Source organism: Myxine glutinosa, chromosome 9, assembly GCF_964187855.1.
Source record: "Myxine glutinosa chromosome 9, kmMyxGlut1.1, whole genome shotgun sequence".
Lineage (NCBI taxonomy): Eukaryota > Metazoa > Chordata > Myxini > Myxiniformes > Myxinidae > Myxine > Myxine glutinosa.
The window spans coordinates 23,546,986-23,570,359 of NC_136269.1; the positions used below are offsets into that span (position 1 = coordinate 23,546,986).

Sequence of the window (23,374 nt, forward strand, 5' to 3'; positions counted from 1 at the left end):
ACCAAGTTTAGTCATAACTCGTCCATAACTTTTTAAAATATGTTAATGTTATATATCACTTTTCACATGATCTTTCAATGGTGAAGAATCACTTAAAAATGAAATAATTATCCTATCCGAATCCATATTCAAATCTTCACCAAAATCGAATAGATTAGTCCTTGACACACACCCAACCGGTCCACCAAGTTTCATCCGAATCCGTCCACAACTTTGAGATATCTTGTTCACAGACAGACAGACAAACAAACAGACAGGGGTGAAAACATAACCTCCATTCACCTTCGGTGGCAGAGGTAATAAGGATATAATAACACGAGCCCCTTGGTCGCTCCCACATGGAGCGGGTCGGGTCCTAGTATATAAACAAGTCAATTGGATTAAAATGGGCCATTTGTGATCTTGATCTTTTGACCCATTGAGCTCAAAAACAACAGACTTCCAGCATGTCACTACACCTACGTTTGTGACGTTTTGTGAAGACCAGAGCAAAAATGTGACCTGCAGGCAATTGACATACAGACAGACAAACAGACAGACAGACCATACCAACCCATTTACTTATGAATCTTCTATTTCACAAGTAACAAACATTCAAATAGGGGGTGAATACATAACCTGGCCACCATATGTATTAAAAGTGCACATGATAAGACCAGATCAGATCAGAGTTTAAAGACCTTTATTGAATCTACCCAGCCAGGCAGTCTCACAGTCGGCTTTTCCTGGCACAGAGTAGAGAAATTACCATTGGGTACAAAACACCCACACATACACACAAAGTCAGCATTTCAAGGCACCAATCATACAAATAGAGAGAAACCTTAGATTAGGGGGACAAGTATATTTTCATCGAAGTGGGAAGCAAAGGCATAAAATCTTTTAGCACACAATAGTGAGGGGGGGGGGGTGGGGGGGGAAGAATGGGGAGGTTGCTCGTGTCGATGGAGTAAGAACGAGGAGATGTTCTAAGTAATACTGTACTGTACTTGATTTGCCCATTAGGTCATTAGGCTAAGGCACATGCATTTCTACTCTCCCATTCAAGCTTGCATGCAGAGATGGAGTGTCTGTGATCAACAGGTGTAAATATATTGCACTCAATACTATTTATTTATTTATTTTTACACAATAAAAATTTGACCAGAGTTTGACTTTAATTTTTTTCCATTCTACAACAGTGGTTGCTTTGAAGGTAACCTGCATTCATACCGTTTGAGTTTTCACCAGAAACGTCCCCGACAGCACAACCGTGCACGAGGCGAATCACCAGTCACCACCAACCTTGTCTGCGTCATAAAACGTACAACTCGAACAACATTCCTTTCCCAACACCCAACAATCTCAGACTCTTGTTTCCCAAAATCAGTGAATGCAATAAGCAAAATATTTCCTAAATGAGACTTTTTACATTTCCTTAAGCCATCTGTTGGAGACTCGATTCCTCCCGCACAGATGCATTATCCTTGCAAGAAATAGTGATGCAACTTTGTAGCACTTTATATGGAGGTAAACTTTAAAATCATTATAAAGCACTGCCGTGATGACCAATTGTGGTTGCGCAACCTCCATCATTGGAAGATGAATCGCAAATAAAAACTGAAAAACCCCACATCTAAAACACGAACCCCCCCCCAGCCACAAAATTCCCCAGTCCCTCAATGCAACAGTCACTGCTTTGATGCGCATGCCATATGCAAAGGAAAGAGGAAATATGGGAAAAAGTGGAAGAAGACATTGGATTCAAAATCGCACTGTGATGCGCACGTAGCTCGTTACCCTCTTCTCAACGAGCCGAGATTTCAACTTTCCTTCTTAACTCCATCGGCATGCGTCCCTAAAATCTCCTTCAAGCTGCACTTTAATCTCCGAATTATCCTTCTCATCCGACACCCCGAAGCATCAGAGACCCTTTGTCAGAGTTTGACGACCATATTACGACATTTACATCAAATGGTTATCAACAAACGACTTCCGTATCTTTATAACTCGCACTTTAGTTCCTCAGCTTTGCTTGGCTTTCCAGTAAACCGTTAATTTCCTAGAACATCCTCGCTGCCCGTCCAATTCTCTTCAAAGGTCGTTTTTTGTTCCTGGGGTGTGGTCTCACGAGGTGAGGCAGGAAGTGAGGCTTCCTCTGACAGGTGCGTGGCACCGTAGTCAGGTTGTGGCGACGATGAAGGAGGACTCGTTGCAGCATCGTGTTCATCTCGAATCAACATTACAGCAGCGCTGTAACTCTAAATGCAGGTGACAAGGCGATGAGAAAGTTAGATGGAAAGGAAAAGTGAACATCAGTGATTTTTTTTTTTTTTTTTCTTTTTCGTATACAAGATCGAGGCTCGTGAAAGAGCTAAAAAAAGAGTTGGAACTTGTTAATGTTGGAACGAAATGTGATACAACAACAACAACAACATGCATTCTAAGGCCATTTTCCCTGCTAGAGCGGGGGTTAGCCTTGCGGTCCCCATGACAATCTTCTCCATTTTGCCCTAATGTGAATTTGCCTAATGGAACGAAATATGATAATTAAAGGGAATTGCTGCAGCACTGGGAAAAGGCCATAAGGAAGGAAAGGCACACGTGAAACAAGTGCTTACAGGCATGTCGGTGGAAATAAGCGAATCAGGGCTTATTGGACCAGTATCGTATTCAGTTGGCAATTCAGGTGTGCAAACCTGCAAGGAAACAGACGTGGTACAGGTGTGAAAAAGAAAAAGGCTCAACATAAACTACTGTGCAATAGAATGATTGACTTATTAAACCAGCCCCTTTCACTAAACCACCCCTTCTCCAAATGACCACCCGTACAATCGTACCACCACGACAACACTGTTTTATCAAACTCCCTTCTAAAATTCCACCCACCATACCTTGTACTTGTGTACATCCATATATTTGAACACCCCGAAGAAGGAATGCCCGATGCATATGGCCACGGTGATAACCAGCACCACCAATGTGAACAATGTGATTGGCTTCGTGGGACCTGGCACGTAAACCGCACAGCACGTTACACTCACAGTCATTTTGGTTCCTTCACAAAAAAAATGCAAGAAAACATACCTTGATAGAGGGCAATCGCTAATTAAATTAATTTTGATAAATATATTAACACAACAGCATTTAAACGGAAAGTAGTGACAAGCCGTTGGAAAGAGAGGGGGTGGGGGATGGGCAAACGCAATTGCCAGTCTCTTCATGCATGTGCCACATCCCAAATTATCACATTTTGTCTTAAACCTCAAAAGTCACTCAAGAGCACCCCGATGAACATACAGTAAAACCTTGCTGCCGTCAGTGGAGTTATGTTCCCGTAAATCTTCACGGATGGCAAAATCGCAAACGGCGAACAGTTTCCAGCACGCAAGTCAATGATATGTTCCAGTCTCACAAAATTCAAGTCCAAAAATTATTAATAAATCAATAAGACATTTAAATAGGAAAATAAGAACAATCGAGTAAAACAAGATGAGATAAGTAACATTTACCATCAATAAGAAGCCTTTCCTGCTTAGAGTACCTGCACAGTACAGTGATCGATCCTGCAGCAGCGACCCACAGTTGCCTCACGTCTATTATATGATGTGCTCTTCCCTTGAAGACAGGACCGCACAGTCTTCCATAATGTGTTTTGTTGTGTGTGGAGCTGCCTAGCAGAGGTTGCACATGTCGGTGTTCCACAATAGGAATCCCCGATGCACCAGAACAAAATTAACATGGGGTTCTTCTTCTTCTTCTTCACTACGATCTATCACCCGTCTTTCTCTTCAGAAAGATTATTTTGTTCCTTTCCACTGTTTCCCTGGTGTTGGGCTAGCAGCTAGGGTGCCGGCTTAGGATCCTAGGATCCTGGGTTCGAATCCCGGTCAATCGCTGAATTAACGCCAGGGGGGTTGACTCAGCCTGTCATCCTTCCGAGGTCGGCTAATTGAGTACCAGTTCACTGGTAATTCCCTGCTTGTCGTTAAAAGGCGGCAAAAAGGGTTGGCGTCAGGAAGGGCATCCGGCCGTAAAACATTGCTTCAAAAAGGGGACCGAAAAACAACAACAACCACAGTTCCCGAAAAAGGCCAACCCCCGCTTGCGGGGAAAAATGGCCTCTAAAGGTGGTTTTTTTTTTTGGTTTTTTTTTTTTTCCCACTGTTCCTTTTGTTCAGTTGCATTCTCATTAAAAGTTTAAAAACGGAAAGTGTTTAAAAACGTATGAAAACCGAACGAGTGCAAGGTGGCCGGAATTCAATTATTCTGTGGTGCGGCAATGCGGACAAACTGGAAGATGCTCAATTTAAATTTTCAAATTGTTATATTTTTCGGCTATACAGTACAGTACTATAATTTAACACATAATGTTGAATTAAGCAAAATACAGTTATCCAAAAATTGAAAGCCTTTAAAAACTTATGAAAACGAGTTTAAGGTGGGAGGGGTTCAATTTTCAGAGGGTACGCAGGAATATTGGTGTGGAGGGAGAGAACGGGAATCTAAAAGGTAAGCCCAGATATGCGAAATCACAGAACGTGAACACACGGCAAGGTGTATCTGACTGCATTTATTCTTCACCCCTTTCTTCTTGGTCTTTTGAATACATTTCCTTCCTTCAACCAATGTCACTTATGAGTGATGTACCGTATTGGTAATGGTGTAAACATCATTATGCTCACATCTCTGTACAATAGGAATTACTCACCTGGAGCACATCAACAGTGAGGTCATCGGTAACCCCTCACCGACCTTATAATCAACTCCTACCCCTTATGTTTGTTTGTCTGTGAGCAGGATATCTCAAAAATTGTGGACGGATTTGGCCGAAATTTGGTGCACAGGTTGAGTGCCTGACAAGGACGAATTGATTAGATTTTGGTGAAGACTTAAATCCGGATCCAAATACGAGAATTTATAAATGATTCTTCATCATGGAGAGATGTGACCAAAAATGATATATAGCATGATATCTCAAAAATTTATGGACGAGTTACGACAAAACTTGGTGGACGAGTGGGTTAGGCGACAAAAACAAGACGATTCAATATTGGTTCAATTCCGGATCCAGATCCGGATGATCAGTAAGATTCAAAACAAACTGTTCAGCATGTCGGAGGTATGCGCTCTATCATTTTAGTTTTGTATATGTCGACAAATGTGCACATACTTTTGTTCCGATTATACTCTTGGTAGTGTGGGAGAAAAATTAATTGCGTACGTAATTTGTGTAAATCGAGTGGATTTCCTGGAGCCTCGACCCATCGTTGCAAACACTTAAGTCTTCATTGTTTAATTGCTTGCTCAATTAATGCATAATTATATTAATCAGCGTTAAGTGTATTCTATTTTATTCAACAGTCTAAACTATTTGTTTGAAGAGCTTTTGGACAAGTTTGAAATCTGTGCAACTGAGGATCGGCACATCGACCAGTTTTGAAGTTCTTTAATTAAATATTCATAGGATTTCATGTTACCTTGGAAAAGGATTTAAAACGGAAACTTATATATTGAAGATTTAAACTATAGAACTGAATCTTGTAACAATAACTTGCAACCCTCTGAATCTGAACTCTTGTACTCCTCTTTTCTCCAGGCGGGAGATTGGGCCAAAAACAGATGTCCTCAGTCACACCAGCATATCGTTATCTTAAAGAAGCAGCAAGCTTTGTTTATATTGCAAGACAGCTAGAATCTCTGTTTGTATCTTTTTGGCCAGGAGTGTAAAATCAGAGACAGCGACCTGGAGGAGGCTGCAGCGCGATGAATGACTCCAACAGATGGCGAGATCACGAATGACTGTTATGCTGAAATGTTACCTTTCCTTTGGCCCCAAATTTATTTTTTCCCTCCTCCCTTTTGACCTTCTCCTGACCCCTCACGCTTTCATCTACTACCATAAATAGCCGTGCAACAGAAAAGTCGTTGATTATATCAATCTAGTTTTGCCTGTATTGAATGTTGAGTACTGAGCCTGCTTGGAGATTTTATTCTGTTCTTGTATGTGTTACTTTGACGAGATCTCTTACTGAGAATTTGTGTATGGAAATTGAAGTGTTTTGTAATCCATCCCTTTGCAAAAGTGAATTGAGATCTCCCACGTTCTACTAAAATCAGCCGATTGTCTTCTGAAACAAGTTTGGACATAAATTTTTGAGTCATTCATTCTATTGAGTCAATGAGTCAATGAGTCTATCATTCAAGGCTAAATTAATTAGTTCCACATCAGTAAGCAAAAACTGAAAAGGGCAGTGTTAAGACCAATACTAATTACAATGATTTGCTTCTGTGTTGTGGTGCAGAAACTACCAAAAATAAAAAATAAAAATAAAAAACAGAATGAAAATTTAACTCTTAATTGTAAACAAGTAAACTTAATTGAAAACAAGAAAAGAATTGTAAACAAGTAATGATAAATTCAAAACAAGCCAGGAGGCAACGATGGTTCACGAGCGAGCGGTATTCAATGACAAAGGACTGACTATAACTGAAACAGGCCCGGACAGGCCAGGCCTGGAAATGTCAAAACGAAGGTTACTGACCTTGAAATGAGATAGATAATAATGTATAATCAGTAATGAGGTTAGTTAGCTGCACAATACCAAAAATTCGGTGAAAAATGAAATGGGGAATAAATAAATAAATAAATAAATAAATTTTAAAAAAGAAAAAAGGAAAAAAAATGAAACATCGAGCTCCGTGGGTCTAGACACATGACATTGGCCTAACCAAATACCAAAACCCCTGTCAGATTCCACCAACTCCCTCAGAGAAGATGTAGCTTGAACTTGATTCCCCCCTAAAAATACATCTTTTTCGGGCGTGGCTCCGCCCACAATGGGCGCAATACGCCCACTCAAGGCAGGACAACTAGATCATGATATCAACCTCCCACCCAAGTTTCATCAAGATCGGATGATATCATCGGGTAGTTATGCTGCGGACAGACACAGACACACACACACACACACACACACACACACACACACACACACACACACACACACACACACACACACACACACACACGACGAATATAGTGGTCAATTGATAACTCGTGAACCAATATACCGCTCCCATGTCAAATAAATAAATAACATCCTCCAGCGCGTGACATTGCCAGGGCACCTTCAGCGCCCTGCGATTCTGCCGTGCAGCACATGGAGACTTAAATGTGAGGGAGTAAAAAAAAAAAAAAACCACCTTTAGAGGCCATTTTTCCCCGCAAAGCGGGGGTTGGCCTTTTTCGGGAACCGTGGTTGTTGTTGTTTTTCGGTCCCCTTTTTGAAGCAATGTTTTACGGCCGGATGCCCTTCCTGACGCCAACCCTTTTTGCCGCCTTTAACGACAAACAATGTGAGGGAGTGAGTGTACAATATTTCATTCCTTAGTTGATTGTGTAATTAAAATAAATAAATAATCGCAAAGATAATTGATTTCTTAATCAATTGACTAATAGCATACCTGAACCACCACCATTTCATCAAAATCTGTAACCTTTTGAAAATTAATTAAAATAATAATCGAAAAATAAAAAAATTGATTAAGTGATTAACTGTCAGGTCCAAATATTAGCTTCCTAGCTCAAAAGGTGCCTGAGATATTGCCCAGATGAGAAAGAAAATAAATAAGTAATTAATAAATCGATAATTAATTAATTAATCAATTAATTGACTAATAAAAAAATATATATATATACCGTTTTTGCCAAAGCACTTATTCACTATTGTGCCCAAATTTCAGCTTCATAGCTCAAAGCATGTCTGAGATATTGCTGGAAAAACAAGGAAGAAAACAAGAAAGCAAGAAAAACTGAGTGAAAACCAAGTACGCCCTTTCGGCACGCGTCATCATCAGGCTCCGACGGCCTTTGGTGCCTGATGATGACCATGCAGTGCCTGGAGATGGAATAGGAAAGGAGCAGCGTACAACAAGAAAACAAACAAGAAACCGGAGTGAAAACCGAGTACTCCCTTTCAGCGCGCGTCCTCACCGGGCCCCCTTCGGTGCCCGGCGATGACGTCATACAGCGCCTGGAGATGGGATTGGAAAGGAGCGGCGTACAACAAGAAAGCAAATAGAGTGAAAACAAATCATTGGGCTGAAAATTGGTCCACCAAACATGGTTTACATTGTTCAAAGCGTCTAACATGAACATTATCATTTTAGGCAAAGCCATGTTTGGTGCTTCTCTCGTACGTGTAGAACATCTGTTGTGCTGATGTCAATGGTCAGAAAGAGGTGGCAGAAACAAACTAACCCAAGCGTAGTACAGAGTAGAACAGCAGCCAAAACATGCAGAGAATGGGTGCTGCCACCACTTGGTTCACAGCTGCGGAATGAATCTTGCGGCTCAGCTTGCAAGGTAGGTACGCGTAGTAGATATTATAGCGGTCAACCATGTGCTTCAGCAGAAGATAAATCACTCCTGCAAATACGACACAGAAGGAAAAGGGGGTGAAAAAAATTTCACCAATTCATAACCAAGAAAATGCAAATCTTGGGCAATGGAGAAAAACAGCTCTGTGCTCGCATTTGCAAGAGGCTATTCTAGCCAGAATGGCCTAGAAGTACGCACACTCGCCTACAAGCTGTCTAGCCTGGGTTTGAATCCCGACTCAGTTATAAGCTGTCATCCTGGTATTTCACAGGTAGGGTGATTCATCAATGTATCTGCCATCCCTCGGATTGACATGAAGCGGATGAAGTGCAAATGGCTCAACCCTCAAGGGGGTCGCCACACCCCTCTTAGCTAGGCATATGGAGCAGTCGCAGTAGTACTAGTAGTCTCTAGTACATTTATCTCATTCAGCTGAAAGTTAAGGAAGTATAAATAGGCAATGCGAGTATTTAGTAGTCTAGTTTGCATGGACACTCTTTTCCCCTTTTTACCTGAAGCCAGGGTACAGATGATTTCATTTTAAAGTACTTTGATTAGTGTGGAACACGCTTGATTAAGATAAGTCGGCTCCCTCCATAATTGTCACTACAACTTTGCCTACACTCCTCAATGCTCCAATGTTTCCACACGTCTGTCTTTGTGTAGTTGGTAATGGATAACAAGTAATTAATAACAGTTCCTTTGGCATTTGATACATGTCTATTTGACCACTCCCCTTTCCAAAACATCCAAAAGATTCAGCATTTGATAAGTGCTCCACACACACATGAATGCAATGCAAGGAACAGTGGGTAGAAATTAACAACGTTCGAGAAAAAGACATGTACCAAAGATTGTGATGAGAGGACATGTGATGCTGTAAGCCATAACCACGGAGAATATATTCATCATCCAAGCATAGGCCTGGCCAAACTGGAACTCGTAAGCCTGTTGCTGCTCCCACACACAAAAAGCTGGATTGCTTTATGCCAAAAAGGATGCACGCAAAGTCAAATGTAGAGGAATTCTGGCTGCAATCCCACAGTCAGACAGCACACAACCACAAGAGGGACTGTCACGTTTGCAATTCACAAAACCAGCAGCACCAACACCATCACCATTACATTACTTGAGAGAGTCATGTGACAGAAATCCAGCAGTGTGTGTCGGCGATTGCTAAGTGATGGTTGGATGAAGTGGTGTATGGAGCACGAGGTGCACATTAGCATACCCTCTTCACATTTGTACGCTCCCCGTCAGAATGTGCCCAGCAAAGGCGTAGCGTGTACAAGAGAAGGCCTGGTACACGCAGAAGCTCCATGCCAGTTCCAATGAAGCCTGCTGTGATGACGTAGTTAACAAAGAATGCACCATTGTCAGGCAGGAAGACACACCTGGGGTGAAGTGGGAAATAAAATATTAAAGAACCAGGTAGCCAAGGAAATTCTAAAGAAACACAGGGATTTTATTTTATTCTTGTTTCATCCATTTTGATTTATTTAAAAAAAAAATTGAATAATAATATGGAGCACCCAATGCGTGTTGTGCCACATGTCCCCAAAACGAAAACTTATGGTCATTTAACTTGGAACCAGTTCCAAGCAAATATCCTGAGAAAGCAAAGGCCTTATGTGACTCCATGGGACTGACTCAATCTGTGAACTTCACAACGTGGATTTCATCTCAATGGCAAATCCTCAATTCTGGACTTGGTGACGACTAACTTTCCTGCAAATGTCTCCTGCTCTTCCTCTGCTCCAATGCTTATGAAAGCCAACACCTCTCTGGCTGTTCTCGGAGAGCTGCCTCAACATCAGCGAGTCTGGCATTTCACTCTTAAAGCAGACTGGCAGGGACTGCAAGCAGCCATCTCACTTCAGGAATGGTCTTCCATATCAACTGTTAACTCAGCCTGGAAATTCTTCCACAAACCTTCTTTTTTTCTTTTACACACACACACACACACACACACACACACACACACACACACACACACACACACACACACACACACACACACACACACACACACACACACACACACACACACACACACACACACACACACACACACACACACACACACACACACACACACACACACACACACACACACACACACACACACACACACCCTTTTTCGCCCCACAAATGCTATAATGAGTCCTGTGGTGAGCAGTTGCTATGGAACAACTTCCCTTCTCTTCTTGGAAGGCAAATCCAACTGAAGGCCATCGTAGTGCATTCCAAAAAGTCCGCAACAAGTATGTGTCCACTCTCAGGAGAGCCAGAAAACAACATTTGTCCAACCTCAAGAATGAACTTTAAAACTTGTCTCCCTCCTCTAAAACCTGGTGGTGGCTTGTTAAGTCTGTCTGAAGTTTACGCCCCTTCCATCCGACCGTAAAATGGCACCACCGCCGACTCCGCTCGTGAGAAGGCTAAATGCTTCAATTCTGTGTTTGCTTCCAAATCTTGCGTCCCCAACCCCTCACTCTCAGTACACATCCTTCCCTGTTGTACCCAACTGCCCCTGGACTCTGTATTTTGCACCTGAGAAGGTTGGTTCAACCCTAGACTCTGCTACTGGATCGGATGGCATCACCTCACTTGTCCGAATAAACTACTCTGCTGCTCTGGCACATCCTCTCTCTGACCTTTTAACCTTATCATTTGCCCTAGGTCATCATCCATCTGCTTGGAAATCAGCAAACATCACTGCATTACGTAAAAAGGTGCAAAATCTAATCTCCTTTACGACAGACCTATCAGCTTACTTCCAATCATCAGAAAGGCCATGGAATCTATCATCACAGTTGATATTAAATCCTTCCTTTTCTCCAACAACCTTATCTCAGATCATCAATTTTGTTTCAGACCAGGTCACTTTACCCTGGACATGCTGCTTCGAGTCACCCCACAATGGATGGAGGCCCTCATTGCCAGACATGAGAGCAGGGACGTCTCTCTGGACATATCTCGTGCTTTTGATACAGTCTGGCATACCGCCTTACTCTCCAAACTCTCTGCCTATGGCATCCAAGGCGAAATTCCAGAGGGCTTACTGACATCCTCCTCTCTCTCATAGCCAATTTGTGGGTTTGAAAAGAATCCTTTCATCTCCTCCGCCTGTCAAGGCTGGAGTGCCCCAAGGCAGTGTGCTGGGCCCGATCCTATTCCTGATCTTCATTAATGATCTCTGACTGCCTGGAAAATCTGCTTATCCATTTGCACCTTCTGCTGTGACATGCCTCATCCTTCAGACAGGTAGGCTGCAGCCTCTACCCTCTCCTTAGACCTTGAAAAAAAAAAAATCAAAAGCTGGTCAAACACTCGGAATATGCCTTTCAATCCTGACAAATCTGAAACTCACCATTTCTCTATGAAAGAACCGTCTGGCAAACCTCAACATCTAATTTCTTAACAATCCTCTTGAAGAAGTTCAGTGATTCAAACTCCTGGGTCTCACAATCAGCCATGATCTTTCTTTAGCAAACCACATTTCAAAGTTGGCCTTCAAAGCCAGCCACCAACGGGGCATCCTCCGTCATACAAAGTCCTTCTTTGGCACACCGAAACTCCTATCCAGTTACAGTCACGTGAAAAAGTAAGTACACCCCATGTAAAGTTTTGACTTTTTCAACATATTTCAACATACAGCTATTTGATCTTCATTTCAACAATATTGATATATAAAGGTGATATAACATAACAAATATCATGAAACATTTACATTTTGTATTCCATTGTATAATTTAGATAAACATAAATGCAAATTTCGCATGTGGAAAAAGTAAGTACACCCCTGTGGTGCTGTGCACACACAACTCGTTTGCCAAGAAGGTAGGCCACCACTCGTACAAACCAAAACACTTTATTCTAGGCTCGCACGTAAGCACTCGGCGGGCTCGACTTTCGAGCCCGCATATATGTCCCGAGGCCACGCCTTGCCCTCTGGCGTGGCCGGTCGGCCGAAAGGCGGGGCATGTATTTCAGTTCCACCCTGCGCCTCGTGACGCTTTGCTCCGGGCGTGGCCCGAGCCGCGCTTCCACGCCCGGTCGCTCGCGCCACCCACTGGTGCGCGGAATTATTACCCGCTGGCATTGTGTCCGCCACACCCCTACATTTATCACTACTTCAAATACATAAAATTAGAATCAGGTGCACCAGTTCAGGTGCAAATGATTAGAACATCGTTAGAGAGGATCTTGGAGGAACCTGTCTTATTTAAACCTCAGACATTTAGTTTAGTTTGCTCTTTGTTGTTGAAGTGTGCATCGTCACCATGCCTAGATCAAAAGAGCTCTCTGAGGCCTTCAGAAAGAAGGTTATAGATGCCTACGAGTCTCGGAAGGGATTTAAAAAGATCTCCAAACAATTTGAAATCAATCATTCGACTGTCTGGAAGATCATCTACAAGTGGTGAAGATTCCAAACAACTGCCAACTTGTTCAGGCCAGGCCGCCCCAGCAAGTCCAGCCCGAGAGCAGACCGCAAGATGCTAACAGAAATCTCGAAGAACCCCAGAATGTCATCACGGGACCTACAGGTAGCTTTTGCCACTGTTGATGTGAAAGTGCACGAGTCTACCATTAGAAAGAGGCTGCACAAATTTGATCTACATGGGAGGTGTGCCAGGAGGAAACCTTTGCTGTCCAGAAAGAACATCAGGGCAAGACTAAAGTTTGCCAATGAACACCTTTGTAAAGACCAGCACTTCTGGAACAATGTGCTCTGGACAGATGAGTCAAAGGTAGAGCTATTTGGCCACAGTACCAGAAGACATGTTTGGGGAAAACCAAAGACAGCATTTGACCACAAGAACCTGATACCAACTGTAAAGCATGGTGGTGGAAATATTATGGTTTGGGGCAGCTTTGCGGCATCAGGGCCTGGGCAGATCACCATCATAGAATCCACTATGAATTCTTCATTGTACCAGAGGGTGCTTGAGGATAATGTGAGGCCATCTATCAGAAAGTTGAAGCTCAACCGAAGGTGGACCTTGCAACATGACAATGACCCTAAACATACCAGTAAATCCACCAAGGAATGGCTGAAAAGAAAGAAATGGAGGGTTCTGGAATGGCCAAGTCAAAGCCCGGATCTAAATCCCATCGAGATGTTGTGGGGGGATTTGAAACGTGCTTTGCATGCAAGAAACCCCTCAAACATCGCACAGCTGAAAGAATTCTGCATGGAGGAGTGGGCAAAAAGTTCTCCTCGTCAATGTCAAAGACTGGTAGACAGTTATAAGAAACGCTTACTTGAGGTTGTTTCTGCCAAAGGGGGCAATACCACCTATTAGAGCCAAGCGTGTACTTACTTTTTCCACATGCGAAATTTGCATTTATGTTTATTTAAATTATACAATGGACTACAAAATGTAAATGTTTCAAGATATTTGTTATATTATATCACCTTCATCTATCAATATTGTTGAAATGAAGATCAAATTGCTGCATGTTGAAATATGTTGAAAAAGTCAGGATTTTACATGGGGTGTACTTACTTTTTCATGTGACTGTATGAGGCCTTCATCCGCAGCTTGATGGAGTCCTGTTCTCCCCTATGGGTTGGCTCTCCTACCTCACATGTTGTTCTGCTTGAACCGGTGGAATGCAAGGCCTTCAAGATAATTGGAATCTCCCACGATGAAACTGAGTCTTTGGGTCTATCACTTTACCATCAGGTCCTTGTTCTCTGTCTTCTCCCGCCCCCTTTCTAGTCTTTCCATGCTCTTTCCACCCAAGACCTACACGGTCCACTATCAACGACTTTCTGGTTGAACTACCTAAATCCAGGATCACTGCTCATCTCTACTCATTCGTTCCACCCTTTCACCACCTGTGGAACCAATCTCCACATTCTCTTCAATCTCATTCTTCCCTCCAGGTCTTCAAGACAGCTGCTCACCACCATCTCAGATAGTCTCCAATTTAAAATCATATGTTCTTCCTGGTCAACCACCCTCCCCACCATGTGACACTCCCAAACCCTCCCTCTTAAAAAAATTCAAATTTTTCCTTCCTTCCCTCTCTACTGTTCCTTTTGTGCGGTTGTGTCCTGATCCAATCAGTGTTCTAGCTCTTCCATGAGCCTCGACTCTGTAAACAAGAGAAAATAAAGGCACATTCTAAAATTAATGGCACTAGCCTTCATTCCTATAATCGTGAACTCACATTTCTACTGCAAAAGGTTACACAAGAGACAAATCTGACAAGTACAGCAATCACTAACAATTTACAATTTTCTTACAACCCAAAAGCACAAAAAGGAAAGCTGAAACCCAATTATGTACCAAACTCACTCAAAGCGGACATTGGCCGTCTCCACGAAATTCTTATCAAAAAGCCAGCGGAAGAAGAAACTAAGGCTGTGAGTGTGGGTAAGAAACCAGGGAAGAGAGACGTGAAGATGCATTTGTTAGCAAACATGATTCAAGTTGTGCAACCACTACGCAAACATGAACGGCAAAATCCACTCAATTAAAATAAAGGTGCATTATATTTCCTTAAAAACGGAAATGATTCCTGCTCTGAAAATAAAAAGGGGTCATCTATCTTTGATATGCAAATAGGGCAAAACATTCACGAGATACACAAATTCATGTTGATTGTTATTTTAACAAATTGAATCGCATTCTCTCTCGCTGCCACCAGGCCGAACTAACTTTCTGACATCATTGAATCTACCGGTAGGCAACTTGGCCAGAGTACTGGCACAGATGGGGTCATTGTTTTGAAATACGAATATATCCTGGAATCGTTAACAACCACAATCTAAAAGCAGGACAGCCAGCTTTATGCCACCTTTCGAACTGGCACTCTGTGCTGGCAATGCATCATCACAGCAGTTTTAGCCATGTTGGACTTCACAGGGGAACAGATTTAAGAGCAGACAGCTAAGAGATGAGCAAGGTACCAACCAAACAAGTCATCCTGCCATCATTCAAGGAGGTCTCCCATACAAGTACTAATCAGGCTCGACTCTGCTATACTTCCACAATATGATACGGCCAGGTGCATTCAAGCCGACAAGGGCGTTGGTGGTTATATACAGATGAATTTTACTTGTAGGATTTCAGTGAAATTCCATCGATTGCCGTCTTGACACAATTTCATGCAACCCCGTGACCGAGAATACAATATCTATCAAACTTGATCCCCTTGATCGAGAAACAAGATAAGCAATCAGAAAGTTTATAGGACACCGTACCCCACGCTCTTTTGAGAAACAAGGACAAGGGTCTGCGAGCGGCAAATTTGATTCGTCGTGACGGCGTAAAATGCCGTAATATTTTGTCCAAGTACTGCTAAAGGAAAGGGTTTTGAAAGTGACAAAAAGGCGATTTGTGTTCCACAATGTTCAAATATATAATTCAATTTTTTTTATACAAGGTCTAAGGCTTGTAATGGAGCTGCCACTTACACGTGTCATACACACATGGACATACTGTACTGATGAGACAAACAGCCACTGAGTTTGGGGGAAGTGCCGTCACTTCAGGAATACTCTGGTACCAGCGATGTCACAACAACGGCGCTGCTTTTCTCTCCGCACTCAGCGGTCAGTCATGTAGTTTGTGAGGAAAATGTGTTTTAGTGAATATGAGGGATTAGGGGAGGGAGCCTGTGGTCCCCTATCCAGGGGACATACGGCCATGTGGAGCACAAGTTGAGGTTATGGCAGTGTCACGATGCCGCATAGCCAGTTTGGTCTGCATCCAGTTGTTGGTTTCTGAGAAGAATATTTTTGAATGGAATACCAATATTTGGGGCAAAACACCCCCCTTCAACCCCCTAATAGGGGGCACATCTGGATGTGGAGTACAACCCCATGAGACCTTGCTGTCCTGATGCATCATACCAAATTTGGTCCATATCGGTTGGGTAGTTTGTGAGAAGATGTTTTAGTCAAATGTTAACGGACATATATACGGACACCGGGACCCACTCCACAAGGTTATTTCGGAGAAATAACCTAATAACAAAGTTATTATTAATTCAAATAATAAGAGTTACACAGCCCATAGACAAATGACTTCCAGACTTCCAGTAACCAAAATAATTGCATTTAGAATGTGACAAAGGATTTGAGAGTTTTTTCTCACCTGGATAGACCCAAGGATGGCAGGATGAGAATCATTATGATGAGGTAGAAATAACATTTGTGCATAATACTCTGGTTCTCTGCAGACCTGTTACAGGAAATAAAATGGTAATCATTTCACAAATGGCAAGGCATCATTAATCTGCAATGCAAGCTTTCAGAAGTTGTACATGGTTACAGGTCCACTAAATGTTGGCTTTTATTGCAAACTTTGAAAACGCAACAGATCCATCACAAGTTTGACCATTAAAAATAATCCACCAAAATACATAAATATGCAAAGTGCAGAAAATCATTTTGTACATATGGGACATTGGGGAAAATAAAGAAACAAAGCTTGAAAAGAGACGTCATGTAGTGTGGTGGTGGTGGTGGTATCTAAGGGTAGTAGTTACAATTATGGCTTTAAAACGTTATTGTTGAAAGAAAAGAGTCCACATTGTACAAAATGAGTGTGCATGATAAAACCAGAGAAGAGCTTGGCTCTCTAGCATTTGCATGCCATATACTCTACGTCCACGTCATACCGTGCCTTCAGAAAGTATTCACACCCCTTGACTTTTTTAAAACATTTTCTTGTTAGAGCTTGAATTCAAAGTGGATTAAATCGAGATTTTTTGTCATTGATCTATACAAAATACCCCTTAATGTCAAAGTGGAATTTTTTTTTTTTTTTAGAAATCTTTACGAAATAATTAAAATGGAAATATAGAAATATCTAATTTACACAATTATTCAACTTCCTGAGTCGATACTTTGCAGAAGTGCATTTGGCAGCGATTACAGCTTCGAGACTTCTTGGATACGTCTGTATCAGCTTTGCACATCTGGATTTGGGGAGTTTCTCCCATTCTTCCTTGCAGATTTGCTCATGCTCTGTCATGTTGGATGGGGGTGTCGGGGAACAGCAATCTTCAAGTCTTTCCACAGATTCTCAATGGGATTTAAGTCTGGGCTTTGGCTGTGCCACTCAAGGCCTTTCACGTTCTTGTACTGAAGCCATTCCAGTGTTGCTTTGGCTGTATGCTTGGGGACATTGCCCTGTTCGAACATAAATCTTCGCCACAGTTTAAAGTCTTTTATACTTTGAATCAGGTTTTCCTCAAGGATTTGCCTGTATTTGGCTCCATTAATTGTTCCCTCTATCCTTACAAGTCTCCAGTCCCTGCCATTGAAAAGCACCCCCATATCATGATGCTGCCACCACAATGCTTCATGTAAGGGATGGTGTTAGATGGGTGCTGAGCTATGCTTGGTTTCTACCAGAGCTTTACATTCAGGCCAAAGAGTTCAATTTTCACCTCGTCAGACAACGGAATATTTTGCCTCATGCTCTCAGTCTTTCACATGCCTTTTTGCAAACTTCAGGCAAGCTGTTGTCCTTCCGACAGGATCTCCCAGCTCAGCCAAGGAATTCTGTAGTTCTGTCAGAGTGGTCATTGGGTTATTGTCACCTCCTTGACTAAGGTCCTTCTTGCCCGGTTGCTCAGCTCAGGTTTCTTCCCAGCTCTAGGAAGAGTCTGGGTAGTTCCATATTCTTTCCATTTCCTAATAATGGAGCTCACTGTGCTCTTCGGAACTTTCAACACGATAGAAACTGTTTTATACCCTTCCGCAGATCTACTCCTCCTCACAATTCTATCTCAGAGTTCTACAGACAGTTCCTTGGACTTCATATTAGAGTTTCTGCTCTGACATGCACTGTCAACCATGGGACCTTATATAGAAAGGTGTGTTTCCTTCTAAATCATGTCCAATCAATTGAATTGGCCACAGGTAGACTCCAATCAAGTTGTTTAGACATCTCAAGGATGATCAAAGGAAATTGGATGCACCTGTGCTCAATTTGGAGTGTAATAGCAAAGGGGTTGAATAATTATTGATTCGAGACATTTCAGCTTTAAATTTTAAATTATTTTGTAAAAATTCCTAAAAAAAAAAATATTCCACTTTGATATCATGGTGTATTTATTATGTGAAGATCAGTGTCAAAACTCTGGCCTTTAAAATGCATGTTGTGTGTTGTTGTAGTGTCAAAACTCTCATTTTTATCCATATTAAATTCAGGCTGTAACACAACAAAATGTGAAAAAGCCAAGGGGTGTGAATACTTTCTGAAGGTGCTGTACTTCAGCCTCCAAAGGATGAAGATGTGTTCATAAAAACAAAAAGCCAAGATGCTTCCAAAAATGCAAGCCTTTAGCTGAGAACAAGATTCCAAGTGCCAAGTGGCCTTTAGATAATTATGCGTCTTGTGTTGTGCCAATCCTTTGTGCAAAAGAAACGTCAAAAAAAATAATTATCCATGTTTACATGGGCTGGCAGGATGGCCGAGAGGTACGTACACTCGCTGCTAAGCTGTGTAGCCTGAGTCTCAATCCCTGCCCAGCTATAAACTGTCATCCTGATATTTCAAAAGCGGGGGGATCCATCAATGTGTGCCATCCCTTGGATGGACGTTCAACGGGCGTCCCGTCTGCCGGCATAAGTTAGTGGACATTAAAGATCCCACAGTGTACATTGTAAAGGACAGGCGAGTAATCGCTGGCACCGTGAACAATTGCAAATTCCTGCCCAAACCAGTAAGGGGCACTGCATCATCAGCACAGTGTTTGACCAGCTTGTGATTATTTTCAAGGTTTGAAGAGGGAGAAGAGGCTGCAGCCTGCCTGTCTGAAAGATGAGGAATGTCACAGCAGAGGATGGAGTCATGAGCAAATAGATAGAGGATTTTCCAGAGAGTCAGAGAGATCATCGATGAAGATCAGAAATAGGACTGCGCCCAGAACACTTCCTTGGGGCACCTCAGCCATGAGAGGAAGAGGAGATGAAAGGATTCCGTTTAGAGCCACACATTGGCTACGAAAGTAGAGGAAGTCAGGAAGCTATGTGTGGAGTTGGCCTCGGATGCCAGAGCCAAAGAGTTTGGAGAGTAAGGCAGGATGCCAGACTGAATCAAAAGCACGAAATATGTCCAGAGAGACGGCCCTGACCTCATGTCTGACAATGAGGGCCTCCATCCATTGTGGCGTGTCCACCCATCCAGTAGAAGCAGCATGTCCAGTGTAGAGTGATCTGGTCTGAAACCAAATTGGTGATCTGAAATGAGGTTGTTGGAGAAAAGGAAGGATTTCATAACAACTGCGATGATGGATTGCATGACCTTGCTGATGATTGGAAGCAAGATGATAGACCTGTCGTTCAGGGAATCAGTTTTTGCACCTTTTTATGTAATGCAGTGATGTTGGTGGACTTTATCTGAAAAGATTTGCTTTTGTTTCAAAATGCAAGCTGGATCGAGTCGACATCACAATTCCAATTATTAGCTTGAATTATTAGGAGACATTAATTTATTAGTCTTACTCCGAAATACCTTTATCACCAAACCAACATCCCACCCTCCCAGATGCTGACCGGGTCCAGTGTCCTTCCAGGAAGACCGAGTAGTACACCAGAGTTGGCAGCAGTGCCGAGAACGTCCAAAGCAACAATGTGGGAAAGAACTGAGTAATTATGGGGCTCTGTGGATGAAGAAGAGAAAGTGGTCGATGCAAAGATATTCATCGCAAACTTGATCACACACCTTATTAGCATTAACATTCTCGTATTGTGCTCAATCTGCAAGCGTACCTGTAAGCTTTCAATCGGCCGAGTGACATTGAACTTGTCCATCGTGTTGACAATGATGGCTGGTGTTGTAAGAAAGAACAGGAGTATAAAGAGAAGCAGGTTGAGAACTAACAGACGGGCCCACCAAACCACGCCTTGTACTGAAAGGTTCTCCCTATCAAGAGGAAAAAAACCCCAAAAAACGCAAATGATATCCACTCAATTCAATTCATAAATGGTTTATATTTGCATGAAAAAAGCAATGATTTCAGCGAATTATATTCCTCTAGAAAGAGAATGGCGACGCATTGGATAACAAAGTGAAATGGGAACAAAAATTAACCAAATGATCGAGTTTGGATGAGGGGCGTAGCGAGCACGCCATTTCCGTGACCGTAGTTCGGTAGAATAGCGCGTCTGGCCTGGCTCCCTGCAACACGGCGAAGTCTTGTAGTCAGCCAGGAATCTTGGAAAATAACCGAAGAGTGGAGTTGTTACAACAATAACAACATCAACCTGCTTAAGGCAAAACTGCACAAAAACAGGAAAAACAGCAACATGGGTCCTTGACCAAAAAACGGTTACCGGAAAGCCATTCCCTCTTCCTTAAATGTCACAAAGGCCATTCCCAGAGGTTGGTCAAAGACTTTCTGACGTTCCTCATCCCAGTTGGTCTTCAGATCCTTCCACCGCCTCTGGTAATATAATAATCCCACCACCTGCGAATATCGGCAGACGAACAAATGACGTCACAGAAACATAAGCTTTTAGTCTCGACATACAATGGTAAGGTACATGCAAAGGGCAAATTTTACCTTATCATAGCCACAGCTGTTACAACAGCAAAACTGGCTGCAGGGCCGCGGTTGAATCAGATCATCTGGGTGCTTTTCATAGTATGCCCGAGCCTTGTCTGCCTTCTTTCTGCAAACAGTAGCATGGTATGTGAGGGTAAGTTAATAAAGCTTACTTTTTCCCCAACCAGGAAAGAATGGTCCAGCACCAGAGACACTCAACAGAGATGTTTTAGTTATCCAACGTTCATGGAGGAGGTAGTGCATAAACCACAACCAAAACAAAGACAGTACACATCAATGTACTTTTACAGAAATTACAAGAATATTTGTAGACTATGGAGAAACACATGTTGTATATGTAATTTGAACATGCATTCCCCAAAATGTGAGCCAGGGGTTCAGTTGGGACACCAACAAGCCAACCCAATTAACAAGGAACAGGGAACCCCAACAGGCCATAGGTCCCTTTCCATGTCGTTTCTGATCACCGTCACACATTTCCCCCCCCCCCCCCCCGCCCCCTCCCTCTCCCTCCTGCAGTAGGGGATTATCCTACTGATTACCCTGCGCTCACGAAGCAAAAAGCAGTGTTAGGCGATCAGGTGCGTACATGTGGCGTGCGTCTGCATTTTAAAAATTCATTTTCTCGGCAGCCGTTGGTCCGATTGACACGAAATTTTACCAAAGGAGCGCCTCCGCCTGTAGAATTTTTATTCATAATTATGATGTCATCGGTCACGTAGTGCAGGCACGATCTTGGAAAAACGTTACACCTCTATCCCCGAAACCACTTGATGGAAAGAATTGAGACCTGGCTCATTGTCAACTACTCCCCATGGGGAATAAGATATGTTAATGATTACGTCATCAGTGCCTTCATTATGACGTCATAATTCGACAAGTATAACGCTTGACCGATCAGTATGAATTTGTTTTTCTCTGCAATTGTTAGTCCAATTGACACGAAATTTTCACCATCGGAGCACCTCCGCCTATAGACGTTTAGTGATAATTATGACGTCATAGGTCACATGGTATTGGCGCCATTTTGGAAAAAAACGAAAAACGTTGCACACCACTATCTCTGAAACCACTCCATGGAAAAAATTGAAACGTGGCTCACAGTAAATAACTCCATATGGGGAATAAGTGTTGTTAATGATGATGTCATTGATGCCTCAATTGTGACGTCATAAATCGACAGGGACAGGGACTTGGTCTGATCAGTTTGAAATCTCTTGAGCGTGATCTATGCAACAATTATATTGAAGAATGTAAATTTATGATGTAATCGCTCACGTGGTCTGGCAGCCAAAAATAAGTACCAATACTGGATGTTTCTGATTCTGAACCTTTAAAAAAATAGAAATACTTTAACTGCCCTTGATAATAAAGTTTAAAGAACCATGACTGTCTGTCTGCACAATGAAACTGAGAAAGTTAAAATGCCTCACATTCATCAAAACACACCAAAACTAGAAAGCATTTGAAAATGCAAAGCCCGTCCGCATCCACTTTGTATTCAGACTTTTTCTGGATGTTAAACATTCTTCTGGATGTTAAACAGAATGAAAACAGCTAAAAGAAATGTTTTTTTCGATTTTAGGTGACCTTGACCATGTGACCTCAAAAGCAAGAGGTTTGAGTGACCTCATATGCAAACCCTGCTCATATTTGACCCAGATGAAAATTGACGATTATGACCTTCACCTTTTGACGTAAAAGCTACTTGCTTCTAGCTTTTGATCTGGGAACCAATTCAGTGTTCCAATATGAAAATTATTAAAATTTCAGGTCAATTGGATGAAAATTGGTGATATCATGTGACGTTAACCTTATGACCTTTCGACCAAATTATTAATTTATCTTCTGCATAGTCTCATAATAAAGTTTTGTTGAACATTTGATGCCAAAAGCTCAAATGATAAAAAGTTACGACCCGTACAGACACAGACGGAAGTGATTGCAAAACCCCATCTCCCGCTGTGAGGAGGACGGGCTAACAAAAATTAGATCAATTTTATTCAGGATACGTTTATGTGAAAGAAACAAACATGGGTGAAACATGAAACATGAAAGAAAGAAAAATATTGCTGCATGTTAGTGAATAGATACTTACACCTCATTGTCCAATGCAATAAGTTTGCTTAAGTTGTAACAGAAGTTGATCTGTGTGACCTCACAACCAATGTATGCCTCCCTGGAAGAAATAAAATTTTGAGAACAACTTGCAGTAGGGTGAATCCACATTTATAAAAATAAAAAATGCAAATCATAATGTGAAAACTAAGAATCAATTCAAATATCAGTGAAAAAGAAAAACCTGAAGTTGTAAGGCCAACGTTACAGCCCCAGAGTGAGTTTCATCAGACACCATGCAAACCAGGTTCACAAAAATTGTACACTCTCCTTCAAGGTGATCAACACAGGATTACAATAGATGAGACTCAAAACAAGAAAAAAGCCAATGTTTCCTTTTTCATGGCAAAAGTT

General features: G+C 42.1%; 1 protein-coding gene across 10 annotated transcripts in view; it reads right to left on the reverse strand.

The window, feature by feature from the left end:
* Positions 1 to 665: 665 nt before the first annotated feature.
* Positions 666 to 23,374, reverse strand: part of TMEM63B (transmembrane protein 63B) — a 113,151-nt gene continuing 90,442 nt past the window's right edge. For 9 of the 10 annotated variants that reach the window (XM_068129456.2, XM_068129457.2, XM_068129458.2 and 6 more), the window contains 14 exons: positions 23,001 to 23,081; positions 20,900 to 21,008; positions 20,670 to 20,803; positions 20,428 to 20,550; positions 20,106 to 20,259; positions 19,890 to 19,996; positions 16,477 to 16,563; positions 14,674 to 14,739; positions 9,594 to 9,756; positions 9,211 to 9,316; positions 8,243 to 8,410; positions 2,874 to 2,989; positions 2,601 to 2,678; positions 666 to 2,240 (listed from right to left, as the gene is read on the reverse strand). In XM_068129456.2, coding sequence (XP_067985557.1) covers positions 2,034 to 2,240; positions 2,601 to 2,678; positions 2,874 to 2,989; positions 8,243 to 8,410; positions 9,211 to 9,316; positions 9,594 to 9,756; positions 14,674 to 14,739; positions 16,477 to 16,563; positions 19,890 to 19,996; positions 20,106 to 20,259; positions 20,428 to 20,550; positions 20,670 to 20,803; positions 20,900 to 21,008; positions 23,001 to 23,081 — 1,699 coding nt within the window. In that variant the 3' untranslated portion in view covers positions 666 to 2,033. Of the gene's footprint in view, positions 2,241 to 2,600; positions 2,679 to 2,873; positions 2,990 to 8,237; positions 8,411 to 9,210; positions 9,317 to 9,593; positions 9,757 to 14,673; positions 14,740 to 16,476; positions 16,564 to 19,889; positions 19,997 to 20,105; positions 20,260 to 20,427; positions 20,551 to 20,669; positions 20,804 to 20,899; positions 21,009 to 23,000; positions 23,082 to 23,374 lie in introns of those variants that run through there. The other variant, XM_068129460.2, reaches the window with a different exon arrangement.